Source organism: Cetorhinus maximus, chromosome 5, assembly GCF_964194155.1.
Source record: "Cetorhinus maximus chromosome 5, sCetMax3.hap1.1, whole genome shotgun sequence".
Lineage (NCBI taxonomy): Eukaryota > Metazoa > Chordata > Chondrichthyes > Lamniformes > Cetorhinidae > Cetorhinus > Cetorhinus maximus.
In genome coordinates this window covers 34,040,456-34,066,769 of record NC_135883.1, presented here as the reverse complement: position 1 = coordinate 34,066,769, position 26,314 = coordinate 34,040,456, and the positions used below count along the sequence as shown (strand labels likewise).

Sequence of the window (26,314 nt, the reverse complement as noted above, 5' to 3'; positions counted from 1 at the left end):
CTTTGAAAGCAGTAGCACATTACTGTAAAAGCTGCTTCTCCTCATGTCTATTTTGCATAGTTATTTTAATAAGGTACTTCATCTGTACTTTGATATGGGCAACTACTCTCTGACAGTTTAATTACATTGTGAATTTAGTTCAGTGTCATGATCAGAAAAGCTATGAATTACAATGGCAACTGGTTTTAGGGAGACTGCCAGCATTGGGGCAAATATGCCTGAGGAGCTATTATTGAAGGTGAAGGGAGAATGCAAAAGAAACCAGAATAAGATGAGTAACGATGATAAATTGGCACATGGGCCAGAATCTTTGGGTCAGCGAGCGGGGGTGGGGCCCGCCTACCGATGCGTAAAATGATGCGCGGTGATGTCGGGCACGTGTCCCAATGTCACCGCACATCATTCAGATCTTCAGTTCGGCGGGCACACACCGGAGCCAGCTGCGCACCCGCCAAACTGCCAAAGGCCTATTAATGCCATTTAAATATCAATTAAACTAATTAACGGAGCTACCCGTCCACCTTAAGGCTGGCGGGCAGGTGAAGAGCCCAGGCGGCCTTCGCATTTATCATGAAGCCTCATGATGAGATTTCATGAAGTGTTTATAAATTGAATGAAAGTTTTTATTAAAGTTCATTGACATGTCCCAGCTCATGTGATACTGTCACATGAGGGGACATGGCTTAAAATTTTTTTTTCTTATTATTAAAATTTTTAAAAATCAAACTAATCTCTCTGAGGCAGCTCTTTGCCTCAGGGAGATTCCACACATGCGCGAAGAAACGCAGGCCCCGACTCCGCCTACTCCCCCCCGTCCAAATTCGGTGTGTTGGGCATTGGAGATTGGTGAGGGCAAAGATGACAAGTGGAGTAGAACTTAATAGGATAGGATGTAGGTAGCAGAACTTTGGACAAACTGGAGCTTGTGCTCACATGTGATGTGAGGCTCACTTGGTGCCGCCTGTTTCTAAACATTCATGAGCCCCCACTGAGGTGCATGTCTCTGTACAGGTGGAGGCTGCGGTTGGTTCCTGTGATGGTGGATCCTCAGAGTGCATCAATTCCTCTGAGGTCACAGGGCTTCCAACATTTGCCTGTTGCTGCTGCTTTAGCATTGGCCCTGCAGAGGAGAAAGGACAGTTACGCACCCTACTATCTCTTAGCTACTGCTTCATTAGGCATCCGGCTGACCGACCAACTTCGAGCTACTTGGTCTGAATACACAAATGAGGAAAGCTGCTCTAAGCTGTTTGTGTAGACGGGACAGGACAGCACAAGAAGCTTTCACCCTCTTTTTGCTGGACACCTACCTCACCCTTAGCAACTGCTTGTCCTTCAATGGCATCAAAATGGCCTCCTCCATTGGCGTGAAAACTGCCTGGTGGGCCACCTCACCTTTGGAATGACTCCTCTCGCGACATTGGGTACTCAATTTTCCCTCATGCTGCAGATTCAAGAGTGTTAAAGACTGTGGTAGTTTCCATCAGAAGGTCATGAGGCACAATCACATGTAATGATCCTGACAATTCATGGGTTTAAATCAAATTCCTCTAAAAAAGCTACATTGTTGTGAGCTCTTCCCTGGCTGAGGAGTCGACATGGGCACATGTGTCATAAGCATTTCTGGGCGATTGAGGGCCTTTTGCTCAGGGGTAGGCTCAACATGTCTTTACTTCATATCAGCCAGCTGGGTGTTGTATCTTACTCAACCTGCCAGGTCTCAGATGGCCATTGAAGCATTTCCCACAATGGATAGATGTGCTGCTCATCGCACTGCGGCTGCTGATCTCTTGCACATCCTCCAGCCATGCCTGCTTAGTCTGAGTGGCAGGCTGCTCTCCAGAAATAACACATTCCTCTGGGCTCTCTCACCGCCTCCATCAGAACCTCCAGGGAGGTGTTGCTGAATCATGGGGCTGCCCTTCCATGATGGCCTGCCAGTTTGCTGCTCTCTTGCACACTCTGTAACGATACAGTCTTCCTGCAGCCACATTGACAGCTGCAGGGTGCCCTTTAAATGTGGTCTGCCAATTCCAGCTCCCGCCTCCAGAATGGGTCTGCTGTCCCTGATTGGATAGCGATTGTAGAGGTGCGCCGCTAATTGGTCGCCTTCTGCAAAATGCTGATGGACGTCACGTAATAACCTTGAGTGGGGTGGGGACCCGGAAACGGTTCTGACATCAGGTTCATGGCGCTGCCGGTAAAATCCAGTCCTACATGTCTGGTCCAGTTAAGTTTTTGGTCAATTGTGATCCCATCGTGGTGATGTTGATGGTGGGGGATTCAGTGATAGTAATCCCATTTGAAAGTCACAGGGTTTGCGGGGGGAGGGGGGTGGCGGGGGGGGGGTGATGGTGTTTAGGAAAGCAAACTACTGCAGATGCTAGAAATTTGAAATGAAAACAGAAAATGTGGATGTACTCAGTAGATTTGGCAGCCATTGTGGAGAGACAAACCGAGTTAATGTTTCAGGTTGGTAACCTTTCATTGGAGATAGTTAGTTAGATTTTCTCTTGTTGGAGATGGCCTGGCAATTGTGTGGCACAAATATTACTTGCCACATATCAGCCCAGGCCTGAATGTTATCCAGATCTTGCTACAAAATGGCCAAGGACTGTTTCATGTATCTGAGTTGTGAATAGTGCTGAACATTGTGCAATCATTAGTGAATATCCCCACTTTTGACATTATCATTGACGAAGCAGCTGAAGATGGCTGTGGCTAGAACACTGTTTTGAAGACTTTTGCAGTCTCCTGCAGGAACTCCTTACAGATCTGAGTCCAACTTATTCTACTTGTGTTCATAAGTAGAAGATAATTCTGCTTGGCTTGGTGAAGATGGCTACTCTCACAGGGTGTCCCAGCTTGGTGTAAAATTCAGAGCCCTACTAGGCACTTGCTGGCAATGTAATGTAAAATATAAAGCAGTGCGTTCTGGATAACAGCCTCTAGCAAATATACCCTGAATGGTATGATTGAAGTGATATTGCTCAATATATGTCACCTTATCCCTCTTTCCATCTTGTATAACAGTAACACAGAGCTTGTTGTTGTGTATCAATTTAGATCAACCTCATGCCCTGGAATATATTTAGCAAATCTTTACCATTACTTAAATTTGTTAAAAGTGTCAATTTTGCTGTATCACTCTTGTTTAACCCTACCAAATTCATATGCCCATCTGTTCATCAGTTAAAGTTAATGGGTTGAGTTTGTATTAACTTCCAATTCACTATCTTTCAGAAGGCTTTCATTCATTTTACTAACTCTAGGAACCCTAATTAGATCCATTATAAGAAAGGAATAATGAGCAATCACTCCAGTAGTATTTAAAAAATATTTTTTCATGGGATGTGGAACATCATTGGTTAGGCCAGCATTTATTGCCCAACCCTAATTACTCTTGAGAAGGTGGTGGTGAGCTGCCTTCTTGAACCATTGCAGTCCATGTGGTGTAGCTACACCCACAGCGCTGTTAGGAAGGGAGTTCCAGGATTTTGACCCAGCGACAATGAAGGAACGGCGATATATTTCCAAGTCAGGATGTTGTGTGACTTGGAGGGGAGCTTTCAGGTGGTGGTGTTCCCATGTGTCTGCTGTCCTTGTCCTTCAAGTTGGTAGAGGTTGTGTCTTTGGAACTTGGAATTGTCGGTACACCCACAGTACACCCGTAGGTTGCGAAGGAGCGTTGGTGAGCTGCTGCAGTGCATTTTTCAAATGGTGCAGCTGCTGCCACTATGCGTCGGTGGTGGAGGGAGTGAATATTCAAGGTAGTAGTTGGGATGCCAGTCAAGCAGGTTGCTTTGTCCTGGATTGTGTCGAGTTGGTGCTGCGCTCATCCAGGCGAGTGGAGAGTATTCCATCACACTCCTGACTTGTGCCTTGTAGATGTTGGACAGTCTTTGCGGGGGTGAGGAGGTGAGTTACTCACCACAGAATTCCCAGCCTCTGACCTGCTCCTGTAGCCACAGTATTTATGTGGCTAGTCCAATTCAGTTTCTGGTCAATGGTCAGCTTCCAGGTTGTTGATAATGGGGGCTTCACCTATGGTAAGACCATTGAAAGTCAAGGGGAGTTGGTTAGATTCTCTCTTGTTGAGATGGTCATTGCCTGGCACTTGTGTGGCATGAATGTCACTTGCCACTTATCAGCCCAAGCCTGAATGTTATCCAGGTCTTGCTGCATATGGGCACAGACAGCTCTAGTATCTGAGGAGTTGTGAATGGTGCTGCAGATTGATTGCACATCCATTCTACTGACCTTATGATGGAAGGAAGGTTATTGATGAAGTAGCTGAAGATGGTTTGGCCTAGGACACTACCCTGATGGACTTCTGCAGTGATGTCCTAGGACTGAGGTGATTGACTTCCAACAACCACAACTATCTTCATTTGTGCTAGGTATGACTCCAACCAGCGGAGAGTTCTCCCCCGATTCCCATTGACTCATTTTGCTGGGCTTCTTGACGTCACACTTGGTCAAATGCTGCCTTGATGTCAAGGGCAGTCACCCTCACCTCACCTCGGGAGTTCAGCTCTTTTGTCCACGTTTAAACCAAGGATGTAATGAGGTCAGGAGCTGAGTGGCCCTGGCTGAACCAAGCTGAGCGTCAGTGAGCAGATTATTGCTGAGTAAATGCCCTTTGTGTCAGCGACACCTTCCATTACTTTATTAATGATCGAGGGTAGACTGTTGGACAGTAATTGGCCGGGTTGGATTTGTCCTGCTTTTTGTGGACAGGACATACTGGGCAATTTTCCACATAGCCGGGTAGATGCCGGTGTTGTGGCTGTACTGGAACAGCTTGGCTAGAGGCGTGGCTAGTTCTGGAGCACAAGTCTTCAGTACTATTGTCAGAATATTGTCAGGCCCATAGCCTTTGCCGTATTCAGTGCTTTCAGCCGTTTTTTAATATCATGTTGAGGAACTTGAATTAGCTGAAGACTGGATTCTGTGATGCTGGGGATCCAAGGAGGAGGTGGAGGTGGCTGATCCACTTGGTACCTCTGGCTGAACATTGTGCGAATGCTTCAGCCTTGTCTTTTGCACTGATCTGCTGGGCTCCCCGTGTCATTGAGGGTGGGGATATTTGTGGAGCCTCCTCCTCCAGTGAGCTGTTTAATTGTCCACCACCATTCATGACTGGATGTGGCAAGACTGAAGAGCTTAGATCTGACCTGTTGGTTGTGGGATCGCTTAGCTCTATCACATGCTATTTCTGCTGTTTGGCACACAGGTATTCCTGTGTTGTAGCTTCACCAGGGTGACACATCATTTTTAGGTATGCCTGATACTGCTCCTGGCATATCCTCCAGCACTCTTCATTGTAGTATCCAAGAATATATTGAGGACAACTCAGGATGGTGAAGCCTCAGTACTGTTGAGTAATTTTTTTTTTTGAAAAAGTCACAGCAGAACTTGTCCAACCAGTTTCTGTTGGACTGCTAACGAATTCAGTACATCTATTCTTTAATATTTTAGAAGGCACTATTCAGTTTGGTCACTTCTGCCCACGCATATGCAATGTTGATGAAATATTGAGCCATTTTCCTGGACCAAAATATATCTTTGTCATTTTAAAGCTTCACCCACCAGCAGATTAAGATCGAGAAACATACGTTCTCTTTCCTGGCATGTTTCAGCAGTTATTACAATTGGGAAGAACACTACATTTAATTGTTAAGGTAAACCAGTTGAAAGAAGAAGAATAGTGGATAGATAAACCTTGTAATGAATATTAAATTAAAAGGTAATAGCCAGATCTTAACAACTTCTCTTCAAATGAATGTCTGCCAATTCAAGGTTCATGTCTAGAAATGATCAGATGCCGATTGTTTAGCTTCCTTGCAATGTTGGAGAACACATTAAGCTGAGGCATCATCTGTCCTTTTAAATGGACATTAGAGATCTCTTGGCATGATTTCAAAGAAGAGCAGAGGAGCTTTCCCTGATGATCTGAACAATGTTTATCCCCCAGCCAACATCACTTAGACATACTACCTGCATGTTATGTCACTGATGTTTGTGGGAGCTTGCTGTGTGCAAATTGACTACTGTGTTTCCTACATTACAACAGTGACTACACTTAAAGCACTGTTGCCAATATCTAGCTCATAATCGATATGTTATAACTCTTAGTTTTGGGAATTAAAGTTTTAACTATAGATAAATGGGGGCATCTGATTAAGAAATTTGTAGGCATCTCAATTGAATGCACTTCAAACAAGCTTGGAGCTCATTGCAGTTAAAAACCAATCTATGTTTATCCTACACAGTCAGAGATAGAAGTGTAAAACTTGAACAATGTAATGGCTTAACTTGTAATGGAGCCAAAGGCTCTACACTTACTTCAGTAAAAGATTTAAATTACACATCTAGTTCCCAGGTAAAAAGAAGATAGGGCTGAATTTTCCCCTCCCCTGTTAGGGGGGGGTTGTGTGGGGATGGGCAGGAGCGAGTGCGGACCCTATCGGCACCCCCGATTGTGTGCGTGCCGCCATTTTACGTGGGTGGGCCAATTAAGGCCCGCTCCGCGTGACGCACACCCGGAAGCGCTGGGCGCTCCCTTTGCGGGCGGGAGGGGATTCCCTGAGAGGTTCCCTGCGCTCTTTCACGCGCACGGCACAGGGGTGCCTCTGGGAGATTTGTTTCAGTGATAAAGTTTCAAATAAAGGTTTGTAACACTTTTAAAACATGTCCCCTCGTGTGATATTATCACATCAGCTGGGACATGTCAAAGAATAAAAGTATAAATTTTTGTTACATTTTAAAACACTTAATGAAACCTCATCCCACCCGTGGATGAGGTTTCATGAAAAATGCGAAGGCCGCCTGGGCTCTTCGCCTGCCCGCCAACCTTAAGGTTGGAAGGGCAGCATACTTAACAGCTTTAATGATTTTCTTAATGGCCTTAATAGGCCTTTGACAGTTCGGCGGGCATGCAGCTGACGCGGCTGCCCCCGCTTGCCAACGGAAAAATTCTTGCCAAAAGTTGAAACCAAGTTGTAAACAAGAGAGTTCCTTAACAGGGCCTGCAATTCTGGGACAAGGATTGTGGCAGAAAGGAGTCAGCAGAGTCAGCTTGGAAAGCTGTGGGAAGGCAGTTGGGTATTGGCCGGCAACCCAAACAAGAAGCTGAGGCTTCCATTGTTGTGAGGCCTGTAAAGAAAAGATGGAGGGTTACATAGCCAAACAAATGAGCTAATGGAAGGACCCCTTTAGAATCTTACCTCAGAGAATAGCTGGAACGCTTAGGAGAATTGAAGTGAATTCCAGAGGGCTGTGGCATGCTTTTAGGTTGGTCTCTAGAGAAGTGAATGCACCTTCAAAGTTTTGTAATATAAGGAAACTCTTGGAGGGGAGGGGGGAATCTAAAAAGTAGAACTGAGTTTAGAGCATAAGTCTTTATAAGCCATAGTGTTAAGGTAGTGGTACTTGCTTTGTTTAATTTCTCTTTATATGCAGTAAGGTTTGTTTTTGTTTAAAAATGTTAAATTTTGTGGTGTAGTTCTGTTGATTAATTGCTGGGTGTTTGGATTTCTTCTTTAAAATTTAACGGTCCTGAATAAGAGGTTGACAGTACCTCATTGGCTATAAAGTGCTTTGGATATCCTGAAACTATGTGCGGAATCATCCCAGATTTGCACTAGGTGTGGTAGCGGGCGGGCAAAACAATGTTTATTCCCTCCCCCGGCTACAATGGGTGGCTTTTCATGCTGTAACGTCCAAAACACATGACATTAATTATGCATTCCCAGGAAACACACTGTTTCCATGGCGGGCGGGCTCTCATTTGCCCGCCACACCATCATCTTGCCGCTATCACGCCGGGCAGAATATTTACAGTCCAACCGCGTGCACACCTCTAATTGCTTCCAGCCCGCAAATGCTGCACGGAGGGCATGATGACCCTGAGAGGCAAAAGCACTGCAGCCCCCAGGTTCAGTGAAGCATCCCTCAAGCACCTTTTGGATGCCGTGGAGGCCCGCTGTGATGTCCTCTACCCTTGCTCTGGTTGCAGGACGGACAGTGGCATCACCACTCCAGCATGGGAAGTGGTGGCAGTGGTTGTCAGCGCCAATGCCCTGCAAAAGAGGGCAGCCACCCAGTGCTGCTACAGGATGAATGGTTTCATCCATTTCACCAGGATAAGTCACCCTTCTCATCACTCTCAACTCTCACACTCACAAACCCATCACACACCCACAGGGTGCTCACACCTCAAGTGACGACACCACTAATTCTCACACACGCCCTCACATCTCCATCAGGCTCATCCTCTCGAGCTTGCATCCGCATCCTGTCCATGTCTCCACTCACCACAGAAACATTCCCTGCAGTGCCATTTGTCCTGCTCACACTCTCTCCGTCTGTTTTCATGCAGAAGAAGCCTGCTCACATCAGCAGGGAGAGGTCCCAGGTTGGGGGTGGAGTGGCCCACATTATGCCCTTTACTCACTTTGAGGAGCATGCCTACGTGCTGACTGGTGAGGATGTGGACCGTACCTGCATTGACCGTGAGGTCGGTGGCGAACACCCACCTGAGGATCCTGCACCACATCATCCCTCTCTCAATGCAGCTGTGAGTGCTCTCTCTCCTGCTTTTGACTCTGTTGCCATGCACTAATTATCTCCGGGACATAAAACGTTTCTCGGACTGCTGTTCCCGTCGCATTCTGAGATCCACACTCAGTGCCATGCGCCGCCATATGAACACACTTGACCTCTCCCTCCAGCAGCACCGCCGCACCCTTTTTCAAAGCTGCGCGTGCCCCCAGTTTCATTTTATTCTTCGCCTCATCCGTCGCCTCAACAAGAAACTTTTTCTCTTTCTCTCAAGTGCTAAGGAACGCAAGCTCCAACAACTCATCGACTCCAACACCCATCGGGGACCCTCCACCCCTGCTTGTCCCTCCGTCCTCACCCCATCTTCCAATCCCAGCCCCAGCCGCGTATTCACTATACCCCCTGACCTTCCCCTCTCCGATGCTGAACGTTCAGTGCTCAGCAAAGGACTTAGTTTCATACCCTTACGCCGTCATCTCAATGAATTTCGGGCTCGGTATGATGCTGAACTCTTCTTCCGCCGTCTTCGTCTCCGTGCTCACTTCTTTGGGCAGGAGTCCTCTCCCCGTTCAACGGATCCTTTTACCCACCTCCAATATTCTCCCTCCACTTGGACCCCTCCCTCTGGATTCTTACCTTCTCTTGATCTTTTCATTGAGAACTGTCGGCGTGACATTAGCCGTCTCAATTTCTCTGCTCCTCTCACCCATTCTAATCTGTCTCTCTCTGAACTCACTGCACTCCGTTCTCTCAGGTCCAACCCCAACATTGTCATCAAACCCGCTGACAAGGGTGGTACTGTTGTTGTCTGGTGCATTGACCTCTACCTCGCGGAGGCTGAGCGTCAACTCGCAGACGTTTCCTCCTACCTCTCCCTGGACCATGACCCCACCACAGCACATCAAGCCATTGTTTCCAGGACTGTCACTGACCTCATCTCCTCTGGAGATCTTCCTCCCACAGCTTCCAACTTGATAGTCGCCCAACCTCGGACGGCCCGCTTCTACCTCCTACCCAAAATCCACAAACAGAACTGTCCTGGCAGACCGATCGTGTCAGCCTGTTCCTGCCCCACGGAACTCATTTCTCGTTATCTTGACTCCCTTCTCTCTCCCCTTGTCCAGTCCCTTCCCACCTACATCCGTGATTCCTCTGACACCTTATGTCACATCAACAATTTCCAGTTCCCTGGCCCCAACCGCTTCCTCTTCACCATGGATGTCCAATCCCTCTACACCTCCATCCCCCACCAGGATGGTCTGAGGGCCCTTAGCTTCTTCCTTGAACAGAGGCCCCAACAATCCCCATCCACCACTACTCTCCTCCGTCTGGCTGAACTTGTTCTCACGCTGAACAATTTCTCCTTTAACTCCTCTCACTTCCTCCAAATAAAAGGTGTGGCTATGGGTACCCGCATGGGCCCCAGCTATGCCTGTCTCTTTATGGGGTATGTGGAACATTCCTTGTTCCAGTCCTACTCCGGCCCCCTCCCACAACTCTTTCTCCGGTACATCGATGATTACTTCGGTGCTGCTTCATGCTCTCGTCGGGACCTGGAAAAATTTATTAATTTTGCTTCCAATCTCCACCCCTCCATCCTCTTCACATGGTCCATCTCTGACACTTCTCTTCCCTTCCTTGACCTCTCTGTCTCAATTTCTGATGATAGACTGTCCACCAATATCCATTACAAGCCTACCGACTCCCACAGCTACCTCGACTACAGCTCCTCACACCCCGCTTCCTGTAAAGACTCCATCCCATTCTCTCAGTTCCTTCACCTCCGTCGCATCTGTTCTGATGACGCTACCTTCAAAAACAGCTCCTCTGACATGTCCTCCTTCTTCCTTAACCGAGGTTTTCCATCCACGGTCGTTGACAGGGCCCTCAACCGTGTCCGGCCCATATCCCGCGCATCCTCCCTCACGCCTTCTCCTCCTTCCCAGAAACATGATAGGGTCCCCCTTGTCCTCACTTATCACCCCACCAGCCTCCGCATTCAAAGGATCATCCTCCGCCATTTCCGCCAACTCCAGCATGATGCCACCACCAAACACATCTTCCCTTCACCCCCCTTGACGGCATTCCGTAGGGATCGTTCCCTCCGGGACACCCTGGTCCACTCCTCCATCACCCCCTACTCCTCAACCCCAACTTATGGCACCTCCCCATGCCCACGCAGAAGATGCAACACCTGCCCCTTCACTTCCTCTCTCCTCACCGTCCAAGGGCCCAAACACTCCTTTCAAGTGAAGCAGCATTTCACTTGCATTTCCCCTAACTTAGTCTACTGCATTCGTTGCTCCCAATGCGGTCTCCTCTACATTGGAGAGACCAAACGCAAACTGGGCGACCGTTTTGCGGAACACCTGCGGTCTGTCCGCAAGAAAGACCCAAACCTCCCTGTCGCTTGCCATTTTAACACTCCACCCTGTTCTCTTGCCCACATGTCTGTCCTTGGCTTGCTGCATTGTTCCAGTGAAGCCCAACGCAAACTGGAGGAACAGCACCTCATCTTCCGACTAGGCACTTTACAGCCTTCTGGGCTGAATATTGAATTCAACAACTTTAGATCTTAAACTCCCCTCCCCCCATCCCCACCCCGTTTCTTTCCCCCCCCCCACCCGCCTTTTTTTTCAATAATTTATATAGATTCTTCTTTCCCCACCTATTTCCATTATTTTTAAATCTAAAACTAAAACCTTTAGTCTTTCCACCCCACCCCCACTAGAGCTGTACTTTGAATATCCTGTCTTGCATTCTTAATTAGCACTTTTCTCAGACAAAGACCACCACCTTCAACACCTCTTTGACCCTTTTGTCTCTGACATCTTTTGATTATCTGCTCACACCACACCCTCAATGTGTCTCTTCCCCCCCACCCACCTTAAACCAATTTATATTTCTCCCTTGTTGAAACTATGCTTCAGTTCTGCTGAAGGGCCATGAGGGCTCGAAACATTGACTGATTTCTTCTCCACCGATGCTGCCAGACTTGCTGAGTTTTTCCAGGTAATTCTGTTTTTATTTTGTTTTGGATTTCCAGCATCCGCAGTAGCTTTTAGCTTTTTGTTTTTAACTAATTATCTCTACTTTGGTTCACAGAGAGCTCTGCCAAGTGACCGACACCCTCAGCCAGCCAGTCCCTCAGCTCCATCCATTTCCTCACTCCAGCCAAGAGGACACCTCCTCCATTCAGGAGTTGGAAATAAACAGCCTGGAAGTCCTGTCACAGCGCTTACCCACGCCCCCCACCAGCACAGACAGACACACTTCGGTAGGACCTCAATTTAGAGCAGCTCGGGTTCACAATCTGGTGGTCACCACATGGACACATGTCCGCAGCAGCAGGAGGCAGGTTCGAGCTACTCCCTGGCACTTGGAGGATTGCTGGGGGTCATGGGAATCTGTGAGGTCCGAGTCAGATGATGAGCCTCCAGGTTTGGCCTTCCAACTCATCCTGATAGTCGGCAGAAGGCGTAGGAGCACCATGCAGAGCTGTTGGAAGCCCTCAAAAGAGTGGCATGTGAGTTGGAGGAGTGTGTCCGCCTGCTTTCTGATAAAGTGGTGCCCGCATGTGTGTGGATGGAGGTCCCTATGTGGAGGATGGCGGATGCCATGGAGACCCTGGTCCAGCAGAATGTAAGGTTTGTGCAGACCTCCGCTGCATCGTAGTAGCCATGGGTGAGTTCCTGCAGTGGCAGCACAAGAGGAAAACAGGGCACCTCGACGTCCTTCCAGCTGCTTCTTCCCCTCAAGAAGTCAGGCCGGGACCCCCCGGCACCCAAAGGGAGGAGGAGCAGCAGCTGGACACCCCTGAGTCATCCACTGAGGAATCTCAGAGACTGTCCTCTCCCTCAGAGTCCCCTTTGCCTGTGAGCCCCTCAATCTCGTCTTCTGTCATCGCAGAGGGAGCAGCTGGCCAATGGGTGATTCTGGAGGGAGAAGTGTGTGTGTGGCAGGGCCTTTCGGAGCCTCGTGCAAGCACTCTCCCGCGCACGCGGATCATTAACATATCATACTTAACCTCAATGTCCTGAGCATTTTGAATGCTGCTTGCTGGGATTTGCTTTCAATTGTCCATCCGAGCTGAGCTGCATCTCCATCCACCCACTGATCACACTCCCATGCAGCACCTGATCTCACCAATCACGACTACTGTTTCACTTTCGATTTGGACAGCACGGTGCTAATTCAGTTTTACTTTCACTCCCCCATCCTTTACCCTCCTCCAGTCACCCATTTCCTTTTCCCCAGCACAGTTGACCCCCCCACCACCACCTTTCACCTCCCCTCTGTGATCTACTATCTACATCCCTTTTCCTTCGGGGGTATCCTGTTGAATGTGAAAACTCTCTTCCTTTCTGACAATCTCAGCCCCATCCACATTAACTTCCCTGGCCTTCTCCTTCCCACCCCCAGGGTCCGTGTCTGTCTCCAAGACCCCACCAACCACCCTCGCCATCTCTTCTATCGCTACCGTCGAACCCACACCCTCCCACCCTACCACTTCACTCTGCCTCGGTCATTCTCACCATTCCCTCATGCCATGCTCACCCTCAGTTTGCTCCCCAGGAGGGTGTCATGGACCCATCAGACCCTCCTTTGCACGTTCACCTGGACATCCCTCACCCCCCAACCCCAACCATCCCTAGACCCCTTCCCTGCCGGAATCCCTTCCCACCCCCTTAACCTTTCCACCTCCCTGCACTCCTCCTCTCCGCTTAGTCCCTCCCCCTTCCTGACTCCCTCATACATCCTTCTTCCGTTACCCTTAGTCCTCCTCCCTCCTGAGTCCTTCCTCCAGTCTTACCTTTTCCTCCAGCCTCACTTCTTCCTCCAGCCTTACTCCTTCCCCCTATCTGACTTCCTCAGGCACCCTCACTTCTTCCTCCAGCTTTACTCCTTCCTCCACCCTTATTTCCTCCTGCACCCTTACTCCCTTCTTTTTCCACACCCCTACCTCCACCTGGACTCCCTCCTCTCTCCACACTCCTTCCTCTCCCTGGACTCCTTCCCCTCTCCACAACCCTTCCCCACTCCACACTCCTTCCTTTATAGCTTCACTGCCCTTACACCTATTTCCGCCATTAGCCCCTCCTCCTCTATATCCCCAACCTCACCCCCCTGACACCTTCATTGCCCCCTCCCAACCTCACCTCTCTGACACCTCTTCCTCTCCCAGTCGATCCTGAGCCTTCCTCTCCCATCTCCTTCACCACCATCCGTTGTGAGCATCAACGGTGACTTTCCAACTTCTGTGAGTTGTTTCACAGCAGAGCCGTGTTCATGAGAATCCACCCATCCACGGACGTTCCTCATTGTTGTCGGGCTCCAGCATCTTCTGCTCCTCAGATGTCCACGATGTGAGCAAGGCCCTGACTGTAAGTCCCGACTTGTGCAAGTCACAGTTGCCATGGTTTCCTGCCGACGTGGGCGGACGATCCAGCGGGCAGGTTGAGCCTGGTGGGCTGACCTTATAACGATATGCTGATGTATTACAATGAGGTACCTGGTGTCTGATGGCAGGGAATGCGGCCTGCCATTGATAGGCTGAGCAGACAACTGCAAACTGGCTTCACCACATCGTGAAACCGATTTTTAGCTTTCTCGCCATATTGTCCGCTCACGCCACCGAACATGCCCAATGCCAGCGGACACGGACAATTCCACCCTGTGAAATGTACAATATAAATGCAAGTTCTTTCTTTTCTTTTAACTACTGCAGCTGCTGTCAAAACTTCTTGTCCTGTACTCCTCAGGACAATCGCAATGTCAGGGGAAGCAACAACTTTATACTGTATTAGAAGAATGTGCTGATTGGTTGGCTAGTAGATTCTGATTGGTAGAGGTGTTACCATGGAGAATGCACCAGGTAATGGTGACTGGCAGTTAACTGCTAAACATTGTTTGAAATTTAAACCAGGCAGCTTGACTCTGATTGGTCAAGGCATCACATTGGCACTGAAATTCATGTACCACATTACTCATTTGCAAGATAGGCACAACGTTTTTTTGGCTTGATGGCAGCATCCTGTTTGTGGCAAATACTACCCGTGCTGCTACAGCATAGTAGCAGCGTGAAACAGCTAGCTTCACTGTTCACAACGGGCAATGTACAGACCACACTCAACCAGCTCATGCTTGCAAAACTCGAGCACAGTGTCCAAAATTAGATGTGATTCCCTGATTGGACAACATTTGCTAAATAATCCTCAGTGTGCTAAAAATTACGCTGCAAACCAATTTAAGATTGTCAGTTGGGCTTGCAGTGTGGTGCATTTGCGTGTACTGGAAGCTACATATATTAATACATAGGGAACTGTTCTTTGTAGACAGAAAGAACATGTACACACATTGCGCCTGTTTCAGCTAAACAAAATAAGTGACAGCCATTCGCTGGTTCATTCCTCAGGGCAGAGCTACGACAAAATGTCTTTTTCCAGAAATACTGAAGTTCTGCGCTACCAAACGACTATTAGTGCAGCTTACTTTTTTAGGACATGTGGTACACTACTGAGACAATGTATTCATCTCTTTTTGTTGAATCGTCAAAGATGAAGACAGATAACAAGGCCATAAAATAAAATGTCTTTATTTAACACATTTATGATAAGTCGATTAACATCATTTTAATACGAACATTAATGCGCACGCAAAGTAATTAAACAGATGAGATTAACTAATGGAATTAGTAACCCTAACATGTGGATTTGCTGTTGTTCTTTAACACTGATCGAACTCTTTCCACATTCAGAACAATACATAGTTTCTCTCTATTTCCTTTGTGTTGTTGACAGGACCACTGAGGTCTAGAGTTAGAATCCATCTTAGTTAATGGCACATTTTTGCAAAGTGTAAATTACAGTTCAGCTATGAAGAATGGTATAGTTTTGCCTCAGGTTCACCGCCCCCCCCACCCATCTTCTTGCTGGGATCTTGGACTTACCTGAATGTTTGGGTCCATTGCTGAATGACATCGCCTTTGCCTACCTGCAGTACCAGTGGTGGCCACCATGGCTGCTTGGCGCTGCTGGTGTGCAGAGCTGCCGGCCTCTGATTGGCCAGCACTATGAGGCAGGACTTGCCCCTGTAGGTGTAATAAAGTCCTGCTTCATACTAAAGAGCCATTGCTCAAAAATTTAAAGCAGGGCGAGCCAGCTAATTGGAGGCAAGCTCACCCCTGAAGTTTACGCGGCATAAGATCCAGTCCCATGAGCTCAGGTAGGGGATGCAAAACTAAGGTGCAGTTCTATTAATATCTTGGTAATATTGGGATACCTGAGATAATTATAAGATCAGTAAGAATATTTAATGCATTTGTGTTTCATATCTTAGTATCAATACTTCCCATGATATCCTGTTTGCTACTCTTGGAGCTCTTATATTATGTTTGGCAGCTTGTAACCTGGTAGGAAATCCCAGACATTTTGAAGATGCAATTGTTGCATTTGTGTCACTTCTCACATGCCACATTAAAAAAAAAAAAATTCTTTCATGGGATGTGGGCATCGTTGGCTAGGCCAGCATTTACTGCCCATCCCTAATTGCCCTTGAGAAGGTGGTGGTGAGCCTCCTTCTTGAACCGCTGCAGTCCATGTGGTGTAGGTGCACCCATAGTGCTGTTAGGGAGGGAGTTCCAGGATTTTGATCCAGCGCCAGTGAAGAAATGGCGATGTATTTCCAAGTCAGGATGATGTGTGGCTTGGGGGGATCTTGCAGGTGGTGGTGTCCCCAAGCATCTGCTGTCCTTTTTCCTTCAAGTTGGTAGAGGTCATGGGCTTAGAAGGTGCTGTCGTAGGAGCCTTAGTGGGTTGCTGCAGTGCATCTTGTAGATGGTTTACACTGCACCCACTGTGCGCCGGTGGTAAAGGGAGTGGATGTTTAAGTTGGTGGTTGGGGTGCTTATCAAATGGGCTGCTTTGTCCTGAATGGTGACATGACACTCTACTTCTGTTTTGTTTTATGTTGCATCGCAAATTCTATAGTACCACAAGTCAGATCTCTTGACAGTTCATTTTTAAATCATTCAATAATCATGATCACATTTCAACTTGGACCTAATTTGATGGTTATATTTGGTTGGTATCAATGTTCAGAATACTGATCTCTAGTGCCTTGGGTGTAAAATCTTCTGATTTACCATAAAAAAAAGCAGTAGTGAGATAAGATGGTACATGTAAACATTTACAGCATGAACACCTGGTTAGCAAATGAGCTTACCTTCAGAAAAATTCCTTAATGCCTGTTCATCAAGACATCAGCTGCCTTAGTTTTATTACTACATGACTATTGCTGGCTTTGACATGAGCATTGCTTTATAAGAATACGTTTTAAACAAGCCAAAAAGTTTACTGAATATCTTGTCTTTTTATGCAGCAGGGAGAGATGAAAATGAATACAATCGCTTTTACTTGGACCAATTTATTATAATCCTGTATCAGTAATGTTTGGTGGGAACTATAATAAATTTGCAAGAAATCAGACTAACTGCTAGAGGTTTACAACAGTTAACGCATTAATACAGTTTTTTGCAGTAGAACACCATAAAGCGCATTAACCTTGTGTTTTTTTTTACCAGATTCGACCAGTTGTTCATAGCCGCATTATTGTTTCTGCACGATGGAGAAAGTACAACTATGAACCGTGTACTATCAAGTCAGTATGATTTTTTATTTGGAATATTTACCCTTTTTCTACACAGAGTAAAGGATTCTTGGTGAGGCGCAGATAACTTAAGTATAGGCAATTTGTTTGTCAGTTTACAGAATCAATGCACAGCCTGTGTTGGAATATACCTCTGTGAGAGGAAATGCTGTTTTTTAAAAAAAAAAATAGCCCTTTGATCAAAAGGAGAGATGGCAGATGTGGTGTGGAGCATCTTACGCTTTGGAAATACAACGCTGTTGTCAATATTCAGCAGTGTGAATTCATAAATATTTTAATGATATAACATCAAAGAAAAATGGCAGCTGTGTTTTACTGAAACAAGTGATTTCCTGTTTATGAAGCTGCTTAATGGATCCAATTCACTTTAATTCTTGTTCTGCCTGCAGTTTCTTTTGTTTTGTTTGATGGGTTTAAAAACAAATAGATGGATATATATGTCCCTCTGGATATAAACCAAATTAATTGTGAAATCTGTCTCATCATGGATATGTTAGACATCAATTGATATGTCATATGATTAAATCTCCAACCATATCTTATGGTACCACATTCTGAAGTCGGTATGGACGCCTGTGAATGCAGATGAACTTTATTGATAAACATGTGCAGTATTCACATAAACGTCAGGTACTGGGGTTGATTCTGATGTAGGATGACAGTGCAAAACAGGTGATATTGGATGAGTTACATCATGTTATACATCTCCCCCCAGTTTTTCCAAATGCTGACAGCCAAAATGAAACTCTAGAGAGATAGATACCGTGCAGCTGATCTGATATCAGTCTTTTTACACTATTGTCCAAAGACCGAATTACCCCCAGTCTGTGTGCAGATGCACCGATCTTTTTTTCAGTCAGTTGAACAGTGAACTGATCATATGGTGGGCATAACAGAGTTAAATAAATCTTTGGGAATGGTTAATGATGGTTGGTTAATGTAATGTAATGAAATGGCTAATGTTGGTAAAGGGGTTAGCTATGAGCCTGCCCCTGTTTATATTGGGATGGCTAAATTTGCAGCAGCACCTATGGCTGGTTTGGTTAAAATCAGCATAAATTCTGCATGTGCGATTTAGTTGATGTTTAGGTTTAACATCAGAGGTCAGATTCTGGAAAATTTTGGGTATCATTTGAACTTGCTTTAATAGCATGGACAGGAAAATTGAAGCTAATTAGACCTTATGTGAACTTTCATTATAATCTCTTTGGAAGGCATATGAAAAGAACTAAAAATTATAAAGGAAATCTTATTCAGAGGCTCCACTGGTGGCAGGTGCTGATAGAAAAATTGGGTATCCGACTTCCTAATTAGCCATAGTCTGCAAAGGACCACAGGCATCTCTCTCTGTTTTGGAGAGAGAGAGAGACAAGTGGCTATAGCTTGAGGGGCACCATTTCACATAAAACATGGCTGACCAGGAATTGTTTCTGCTTTTACCATTAGAGGCTTAAAGGCTTTCCCATGTCTAGTGACACATGAAGCAGAAGAAGCACGTACTTATGTCTATTTCCATGGCTAGCTATTCCTGGAACAGAAAGCCTGTAGCCAGAGGTTATAGCTTGAAGGGTGCCACTCTGCATCAAGCATGGCTGACCAGACTCTTCCGCTCTTACCACCTGTCAGAGGCACATTGAAAGGATTTACAGGTTGATAATCAACCTGTTTTTGGCCACATTATGAACATACCTTCCGTGGCCATCAAGTCCTGGAGTGCGACTTGAACCTGGAGCTTTGGCTCAAAGCCATGGATGCTACTCACTGCACCACAAGACCTCCCTAGCACTCACCTTGTGCGCCTGATTTGTCAATGTGTGATATTGGAGGGATTAAATGAGGTTCTGCTACAGGCACATGTAAGCACCATTTAAATGGTGTATTTAGGCAAATGAGGACCCATGCTGAACTTCACAACTTTGGCAAGAGTTTTCCCCAGACCTGTATAAAATGGGCACATGTGTGTTAAACCAGCCTGGATTTCTTCCTTGCAGATGATGTTGGTGGCTGTTGCAGTTAATGTTGAAGTCTAGCTTTTTGCCTGTCAGCATTTCTTTACTATATACTGAACATCTTGTATACTTTTATTGGCTTCTATATCTCAGCCTTTTTGCTGAGGTCTGCAGTTTGGTAAGCCACACTTTTGTGAACTCTTGCCAATTACGGCTGCAATACAAGTTGCACCTTACAGAACTGAGTTGTAGACATAGTGCTGTTTGAATTAGATGATTAAGATCAAAATGTGAGGGACACAATATCTTCAGGCAGTTTGCTTACTGATTTCAATATCTAAAGACCCAAATTTATGCTACTTCAACCTAGGCTATGTCAGAGTAAAAAGTTCATTACAGCCCAGTGGTGGAGCAATACCATCTGTTATGGGTTTATCAATAACAACCTCAAGGATTTGGAAAGTTCTGCTTAATGCTGGTCACTGATGCTGTTTTTTCACTTGGCCTTGCTAAGGCCATTTGTGGAGGGTAATTAAAAGGCAAGTATCTTACTGCCGGACTGATCAGCTGTTAATGAGCTTACACTCGGACCACCCTATGGCACAATGCTATTGTACAACACATTCCACAGTTCTAGTACTAGCTTTTATGTAACAAGATCCTTGCAGGGACTTCTGTCAGAGAAGGCATTTTGCAGTTCATGCCTGGCTAATGCAGATGATTGATGCTGTGTTTGCTAGGCAAAATACCTTTGTTACTTTCCCAATGGAAAGATGACAGTTGGAGAAGGAACACAACCTTTACCGCCTGGCGGACTTTGCAGCAACCCTTGGCATTCCCAAATGGAACCCATGTGGATACCCAGAGCTCCACATGTCAACTCAAATGCATATACTAAGATGCATCCAAAAATGAGCAGGTTGTTTCAGATGATCGAAGTCCCTTCCTGCACCTTTAAGTCTGTTTTAAGGGGAGCAGTCATGATGTTTTTATCCTGCAGAAGTTTATAGTGTTTGTACTATCTGAAGGTTACAAGAGAATAAATGGATCGATGTCAGAAAACAACAGCTACTCTTTGAAGCATGGCTAGTAACTCCAGTCAAGACACAGCATGAAGTACAGATACCATGAGACACATGTGACCAGCCAAAGCACTGTCAAATATACCATGGGCAGGATCTATCCATCGGTGTGCAGGCGCACGCCCAACACGCCCGAGCGTGAAATAAAGTGCGTTGATGTCGGCCGAGCGTGCCGATATCAACGCGCACTCTCCTGATATTTCGCTAGGTGGACGGGCGATGAAGACGGAGGCGTGCCCTCCATTAATGAAGTGGTCAGTTAAGGCTCTTGAGAGATCAATTGTCTCCAACTTTACGTAGCCCGTGCGATTTTCAGGCTGTCGCACGGGCAAAACGGGCGGGCGGGCAGGCCACAATTTGCAAAACCTCATCCAAGTGTGGGATAAGAGGGGTCAGTGGCCTTGTCAAAGTGATTAGTGAGGAGTGCAGGATATCACGTGCTGCTGCTTGCTTCTGTGAACAGGACAGTTTCATTTCACTTCAGAGCTGCATTCAGTGCGTTTTCCAAGCCCCTGGAGGATTCACACCGTGTGGACCCTTCGAGGTATCAGACAGCCTTCCCTTAACCTGGTAATGGGGATTGTGGTCTCTGCTGGAGGCACCTCCTCCCCTGAGGAAAAGAGGGTCAGAAGGAGGAGGAGCTTTTCAGCTTCCATGGGAGCGACCTGTAGGAAGAGAGGCACAGGCACAAGGGGCGCGGAGCCAACAGGAAGTCCAAGGTGGAAGGGGCCACAGGAGATGCCAATATCCTGCTACCAGGATTTACAGGCGGCGATGTAGCTACCTCAATATGTCTGAGGTACAATGCCGATGGAGGCTCCGTCTCTCAAGGGAGACAGTGACCACCATCTGTCAGCGATCAGCCCTGAGATCAGCTCCGACTGTGTGGGTGGAGACCCCATGCCAATGGCGCTGAAGGTCAACTTCTATGCCTCTGGCTCTTTCGAGGGCTCAGTGGGGGATCTGCGTAGAGTTTCCCAATCAGCTGTTAAAACTGTGTCAAGCTGGTGACAGAAGCTCTGTTCAGGCAGGCATTGACTTTCATTCATTACCGTACGGACAAGGCCAGCCAGGCAGAGCAACCCAGAGGCTTTGCCGTGATTGCTGGGTTCCCCCGCGTCCAGGGTACAATAGACTGCACACATGTGGCCATCAGGGCACCAGCGGGTCAGCCGGGTGTCTTCATCAACAGGAAGGGCTTCCACTCCATGAATGTGCAGATAGTGTGTGACCACAGAATGCTGATTCTACAAGTCTGTGCAAGGTACCCAGGCAGCTCTCATGATGCCTACATCCTCAGGCACTCCCAGGCTCCAGGGCTTTTCAGTGCTCCAGCCTGGCTGGATGGACGGCTGCTGGGTGACAAGGGCTATCCCCTCAGAAGGTGGCTCATGATGTCTCTCCACCATCCAAGAACAGAAGCTGAGCAGCACTACAATAGGAGCCACGCCTCCACAAGGGCTGTGGTGGAGAGAACCATCGGTCTTCTCAAGACACACTTCCAATGCCTGGACCGTTAGGGGGTGCACTGCAATACACCCCAGATCGTGTGTCGCTGATAGTGGTTGCATGCTGCACTCTCCTCAATCTGGCGCTGGAAAGGGGGGACGCAGTGGAGGAAGAAGATCTTGACACAGCTGCACTGGCAACAATCCAATAGTGAGTCCGAGGACGGGCGCGATCACGAGAACACTGAGGGCAGAGATGCTGACCTGGGTAACCTCCAGGGAGGCAGGGACACCCGGGGTGCTTTGATTCAACGCTCTTTCAGCTAGCCTGCCAAATAAGAACCACTACCACATGCTAGGACTGCAGGCTCCATACCTGATCCCTGAAAGGACCAGTTCCTTGGTCAACAACATAGACTATGTGCCATTGCAATAAAGTTTAAGGAGTCACATGTCCATCATAACCCCATGGCCTACCCTGCACCCACAGAACAAATGAAGCATCCAGAGGCCAGTTGCACAAAAAAACATATATCATTTATGCTGACTGACAAACTTTTCAGAAAATAACATTAACTGGTGCTTTCCATCACACCATTACAAAAAGAACAGAAAAATATCACCCTAGATCAAGCCGTGTTGTGCTTAAGGTGCTTTAAGTTTCCGTTTGCAGGTGCTACATCTAAGTGCTCGCCCCTCGCTGGCACCAGCGTTGGAGACAGCCTACTCACTCTGCTGTCCGTCATGACCTTGGTGGGTGTCCTCTGGCCCATGGAGCCTTTGCTGGCCCCGCCTGGGAGGGAGCGGTCAGTTCCACTTCTGGCATCTCCCCAGTCGCCGCAGACTCATCGGATACCACGGTCACTGGCAGAGGGGCGGAGGAGCTGCTGCCCTCATGCAGAGTGCCTTGAGAGGAGCCTGCAGAGATTACAGGCAACTCGTGTGCCAATGTGAGGTCACTTTGGACCTCCCTGCTCACTACTGATGGATGGGCACCTAGCTGGGATACTGGGTGCCAAATCCATCTTCCACGCTGACACTGACCAGCTGAAGTCATTGCCAGCATGAGGGCTTGCAGGTCTGAGCGCATCCCCAGAAAGCCCTGACTGAGTCCCTGGAGGAGCCTCTCCATGAGAGTCGCCACTCTCTCCATGGAGGAGACATTGCGCTCGGCCATGAGGGTCAACGCAATGGTCATGCTCCACAGGGACTTCTCCACAATGGATACCGTGGCATGAATTGCCTCGTGTATCTCCGCCAGATCCTCCCGCACACCCTGCTGGACTTCCAGCATCTGCTGCCTCATGGACGACTCCAGAGGCCCATCATCAGACACCGACTGAGCATGTTCCTGGTCTCCAGCTGTTCTCTGACTTCCAGCGCCCTGAGTGCTCTCTGCCTCCACCTGCACCTCAAGCGAGTGAAGTGCTGTGCACCGAGATACTAGACAGCGATCTAATGCCCACCGAGGTGCTGGTGTCTGCTTGACAGAGAGGGTGTGGCGCAGGTGCATGCTCAGCATGGTGGACCTCAGGGGTCAGGCGTAGGCCTTCAGGGTCCTCACAATGAGGGGCTGCTGGTGACCCTACAAGGGAGAAGAAGGACATGTCATTAGTTTAAGTCATGACACTGTTACTGTGCATGCCTGGCACCCTGATGAGACAGAGATATGCATCATGGTGCCCTCGTCTTTCCATTATCAATGGGGATACCAGGTTCAAGGCTGACATCAATATAGAATACACTGGAATGGTTGCAAAAACCTACATTCTCACCTCAGTGCACTGCACTCTTACCTCACTGTGGCACGCCAATCTCACCACGGCCGCATGACCGAAGTGCACGGCGCCTCTCCAACTCCAGGGCCTCCTGTTCGTACTGACTGATGATTAGGAGGTGTGGGGGTCCTCCGCCAGTCCGCTACCTCTCTGCATTGTTGTGGGATGTTTTCTCCTGAAAGGGCAGAGGAGCATTAATCAGTCCACTCTCCATCTGCAGCGCCATTGCAGCCTGGCCAACCCCAGCTGAGGAACACCTCGCAGGGCTCAGCCGATTGGTGACCCTGGAGCCACAAGGCACTCACTCCAAGCAGCCAGGGCTCACCCCCTTGACCAGCTCCTGCCTCATTGACATTTGCCACTCACACTCTAACACCCCTGAGGCCCACGGGGGGATGGGCAGCTCTTACCTGTTCTGCAAAGTGACCCATGTCAACACGGTACTCACCCTTCCCGATCGCAGGAGATTGTTGAAGCGCTTCCGGCACTGCACCCATGTGTGCCTCACCACGTCGATGCCACCTCCTCTCAGGCCTTTTTTGTGAGGCGGGGGGAGCTCCTCCTCCCATCCCTGGGGACAAGGGTTTCTCTCCTGGCTGCCACCTCCTCCAGGAGGGCACAGAGGCACTCGTTCGAGAACTGCAGGGCCCACTGCCCCGCCGGCCAGCCCTCCTGCCTGCCGTGTCCACCCGCTGCAGTCTCCATTCACAGGACCTCTGTGCCCTTCGGTGCCAGCCTTCCAGGGGTTGCCAAGGCCACAATTGAATCGGCCGCTGGGTTGCCATTGGACCTGGCGGACATTAAGCCCCCGCCTGCCTGCCCCTTCGCGCTCATTCACAGGCCGCGTCTCAAGCTATGCAAACCTTAATTGCCCCGCCCATGTAAAGTTGCAGTGCGCTGCCAATTGCGGGCGGCAGTCGGCTTCCTGCCCGTCCCCGCCGATCACGCTCGCCAAGGGCAAAATTGTGGCCTTATAAGAAGCAATGATTTCAGATTATTTCAGAACAATTCAGACTGTTCAAATGTGGTGCAGTTCTACAGTCCAGCCAAAGTCACACCTGCTGCTTAGTGCAAAATTTTCCAATTCAGTGAGGAGTGAACATGCAGCAGGATGAAGAGGAATTACATTGAGCTGCAGGTTCACAGAAAACAGATGAGAAAGAGGATGATGGGAGGGAGGGAGATGATGTAATGCAGAAATATTGTTACAGGATTCTGTAATTGAGAGTTACCTCCAATAACTGGCACACTCTGCCAATGACTCACTAACAGATGTCTCATCATATCTTTAGTTGTTTTTAATTCTTTCCTGGCATATGGGCATCACTGACTAGGCCAACATTTATTGCCCATCCCTAATTGCTCTTGAGAAGGTGGTGGTGAGCTACCTTCTTGAACCACTGCAGCCCATGTGGTGTAGGTACACCCACTGTGCCTTTAGGGAGGGTGTTCCAGGATTTTGACCCAGCAACAGTGAAGGAACGATGATATATTTCCAAGCCAGGATGGTGAATGGCTTGGAGGGGAACTTCCAGGTGGTGGTGTTCTCATATGTCTACTGCCCTTGTCCTTCTAGATGGTAGTGGTCGTGGGTTTGGAAAGTGCTGTCTTAGGGGGCTTGGTGATTTTTTCAGTGCATCTTGTAGATGGTACACACTGCTACCACTGTGCAACAGTGGTGGATGAAGTGAATGTTTGTGAATGGGATGCCAATCAAGTAGGCTGCTTTGTCTTGGCTGGCGTCGAGCTTCTTGAGTGCTGCACTCATCCAGGCAAGAGGAGCGTATTCCATCACACTCCTGATTTGTGCCTTGTAGATGGTGGACAGGCTTTGGGGAGTCAGGAGATGAGTTACTCTCCACAGAATTCCAAGCCTCTGACCTGCTCTTGTAGCCACAGTATTTATATGGCAGTCCAGTTATGTTTCTGGTGAATGGTAACCCCAGGATGTTTAGAGTGGAGGATTCAGTAATGGTAATGCCATTGAATGTCAAGCGGCGATGGTTAAATTCTCTCTTGTTATTGCCTGGTGCTTGTGTGGTGCGAATGTTACTTGCTACTTGTCAGCTCAAGCCTGGATATTGTCCTGGTCTTGCTGCATTTGGACATGGACTGCTTCAGTATCTGAGGAGTCGTGAATGGTGCTGAACATTGTGCAGTCATCAGTGAACATCCCCACTTCTGACCTTATGATGGAAGGAAGGGCATTGATGAAGCAGCTGAAGATGGTTGGGCCGAGAACACTACCCTGAGGAACTCCTGCAGTGATGCCCTGGAACGGAGATTATTAATCTCCAACAACCACAACCATCTTCCTTTGTGCTAGGTACGAATCCAACCAACGGAGATTTTTCCCATGATTCCCATTGACTCCAGTTTTGCTCGGGCTCCTTGATGCTACTTTCAGTCCAATGCTCCCTTGATGTCAAGGGCAGTCACTCTCACCTCACCTTTCAGGACTCCCATTCTTCTAAAATGCAGTGAATTGAAAGGTTAGGACTAAGACTTACATTTGTCTGCTCTGGTCTTTCTAAGGTCATTGGTGGAGGATAAGTGAGAAGCAAATATTTTGCAGTAGATTAGATCTACAGCTAGTGACCTTTACATTCATTCCACCATAGCACAGTTCTATCACACCACCCTATGGCACAATATTTTCATACCAGAACTATGGTAGGGTAAGAGGCCTGGAATAAAAATCTGGAGAATAAGAGTTCAACTCCCAGCATGGCAGCTTGAGAATTTGAATTCTCAATGCTGGCATCCTAACATCCTTTAGGGAGGGAAACAGGATGACCTTTCCCGGCCTGGGGTATATCATCGTG

General features: G+C 47.8%; 1 protein-coding gene across 8 annotated transcripts in view; it reads left to right on the top strand.

Moving 5' to 3' along the window:
• Positions 1–26,314, top strand: part of dcdc2c (doublecortin domain containing 2C) — a 247,501-nt gene that overhangs the window by 41,650 nt on the left and 179,537 nt on the right. For all 8 annotated transcript variants that reach the window (XR_013576581.1, XM_078541685.1, XM_078541684.1 and 5 more), the window contains exon 5: positions 17,147–17,223. Coding sequence is in view for 7 of the 8 variants with exons in the window: in XM_078541685.1 (XP_078397811.1) it covers positions 17,147–17,223 (77 nt within the window). In the remaining variant the exon portion in view is untranslated. The remainder of the gene's footprint in view (positions 1–17,146; positions 17,224–26,314) is intronic.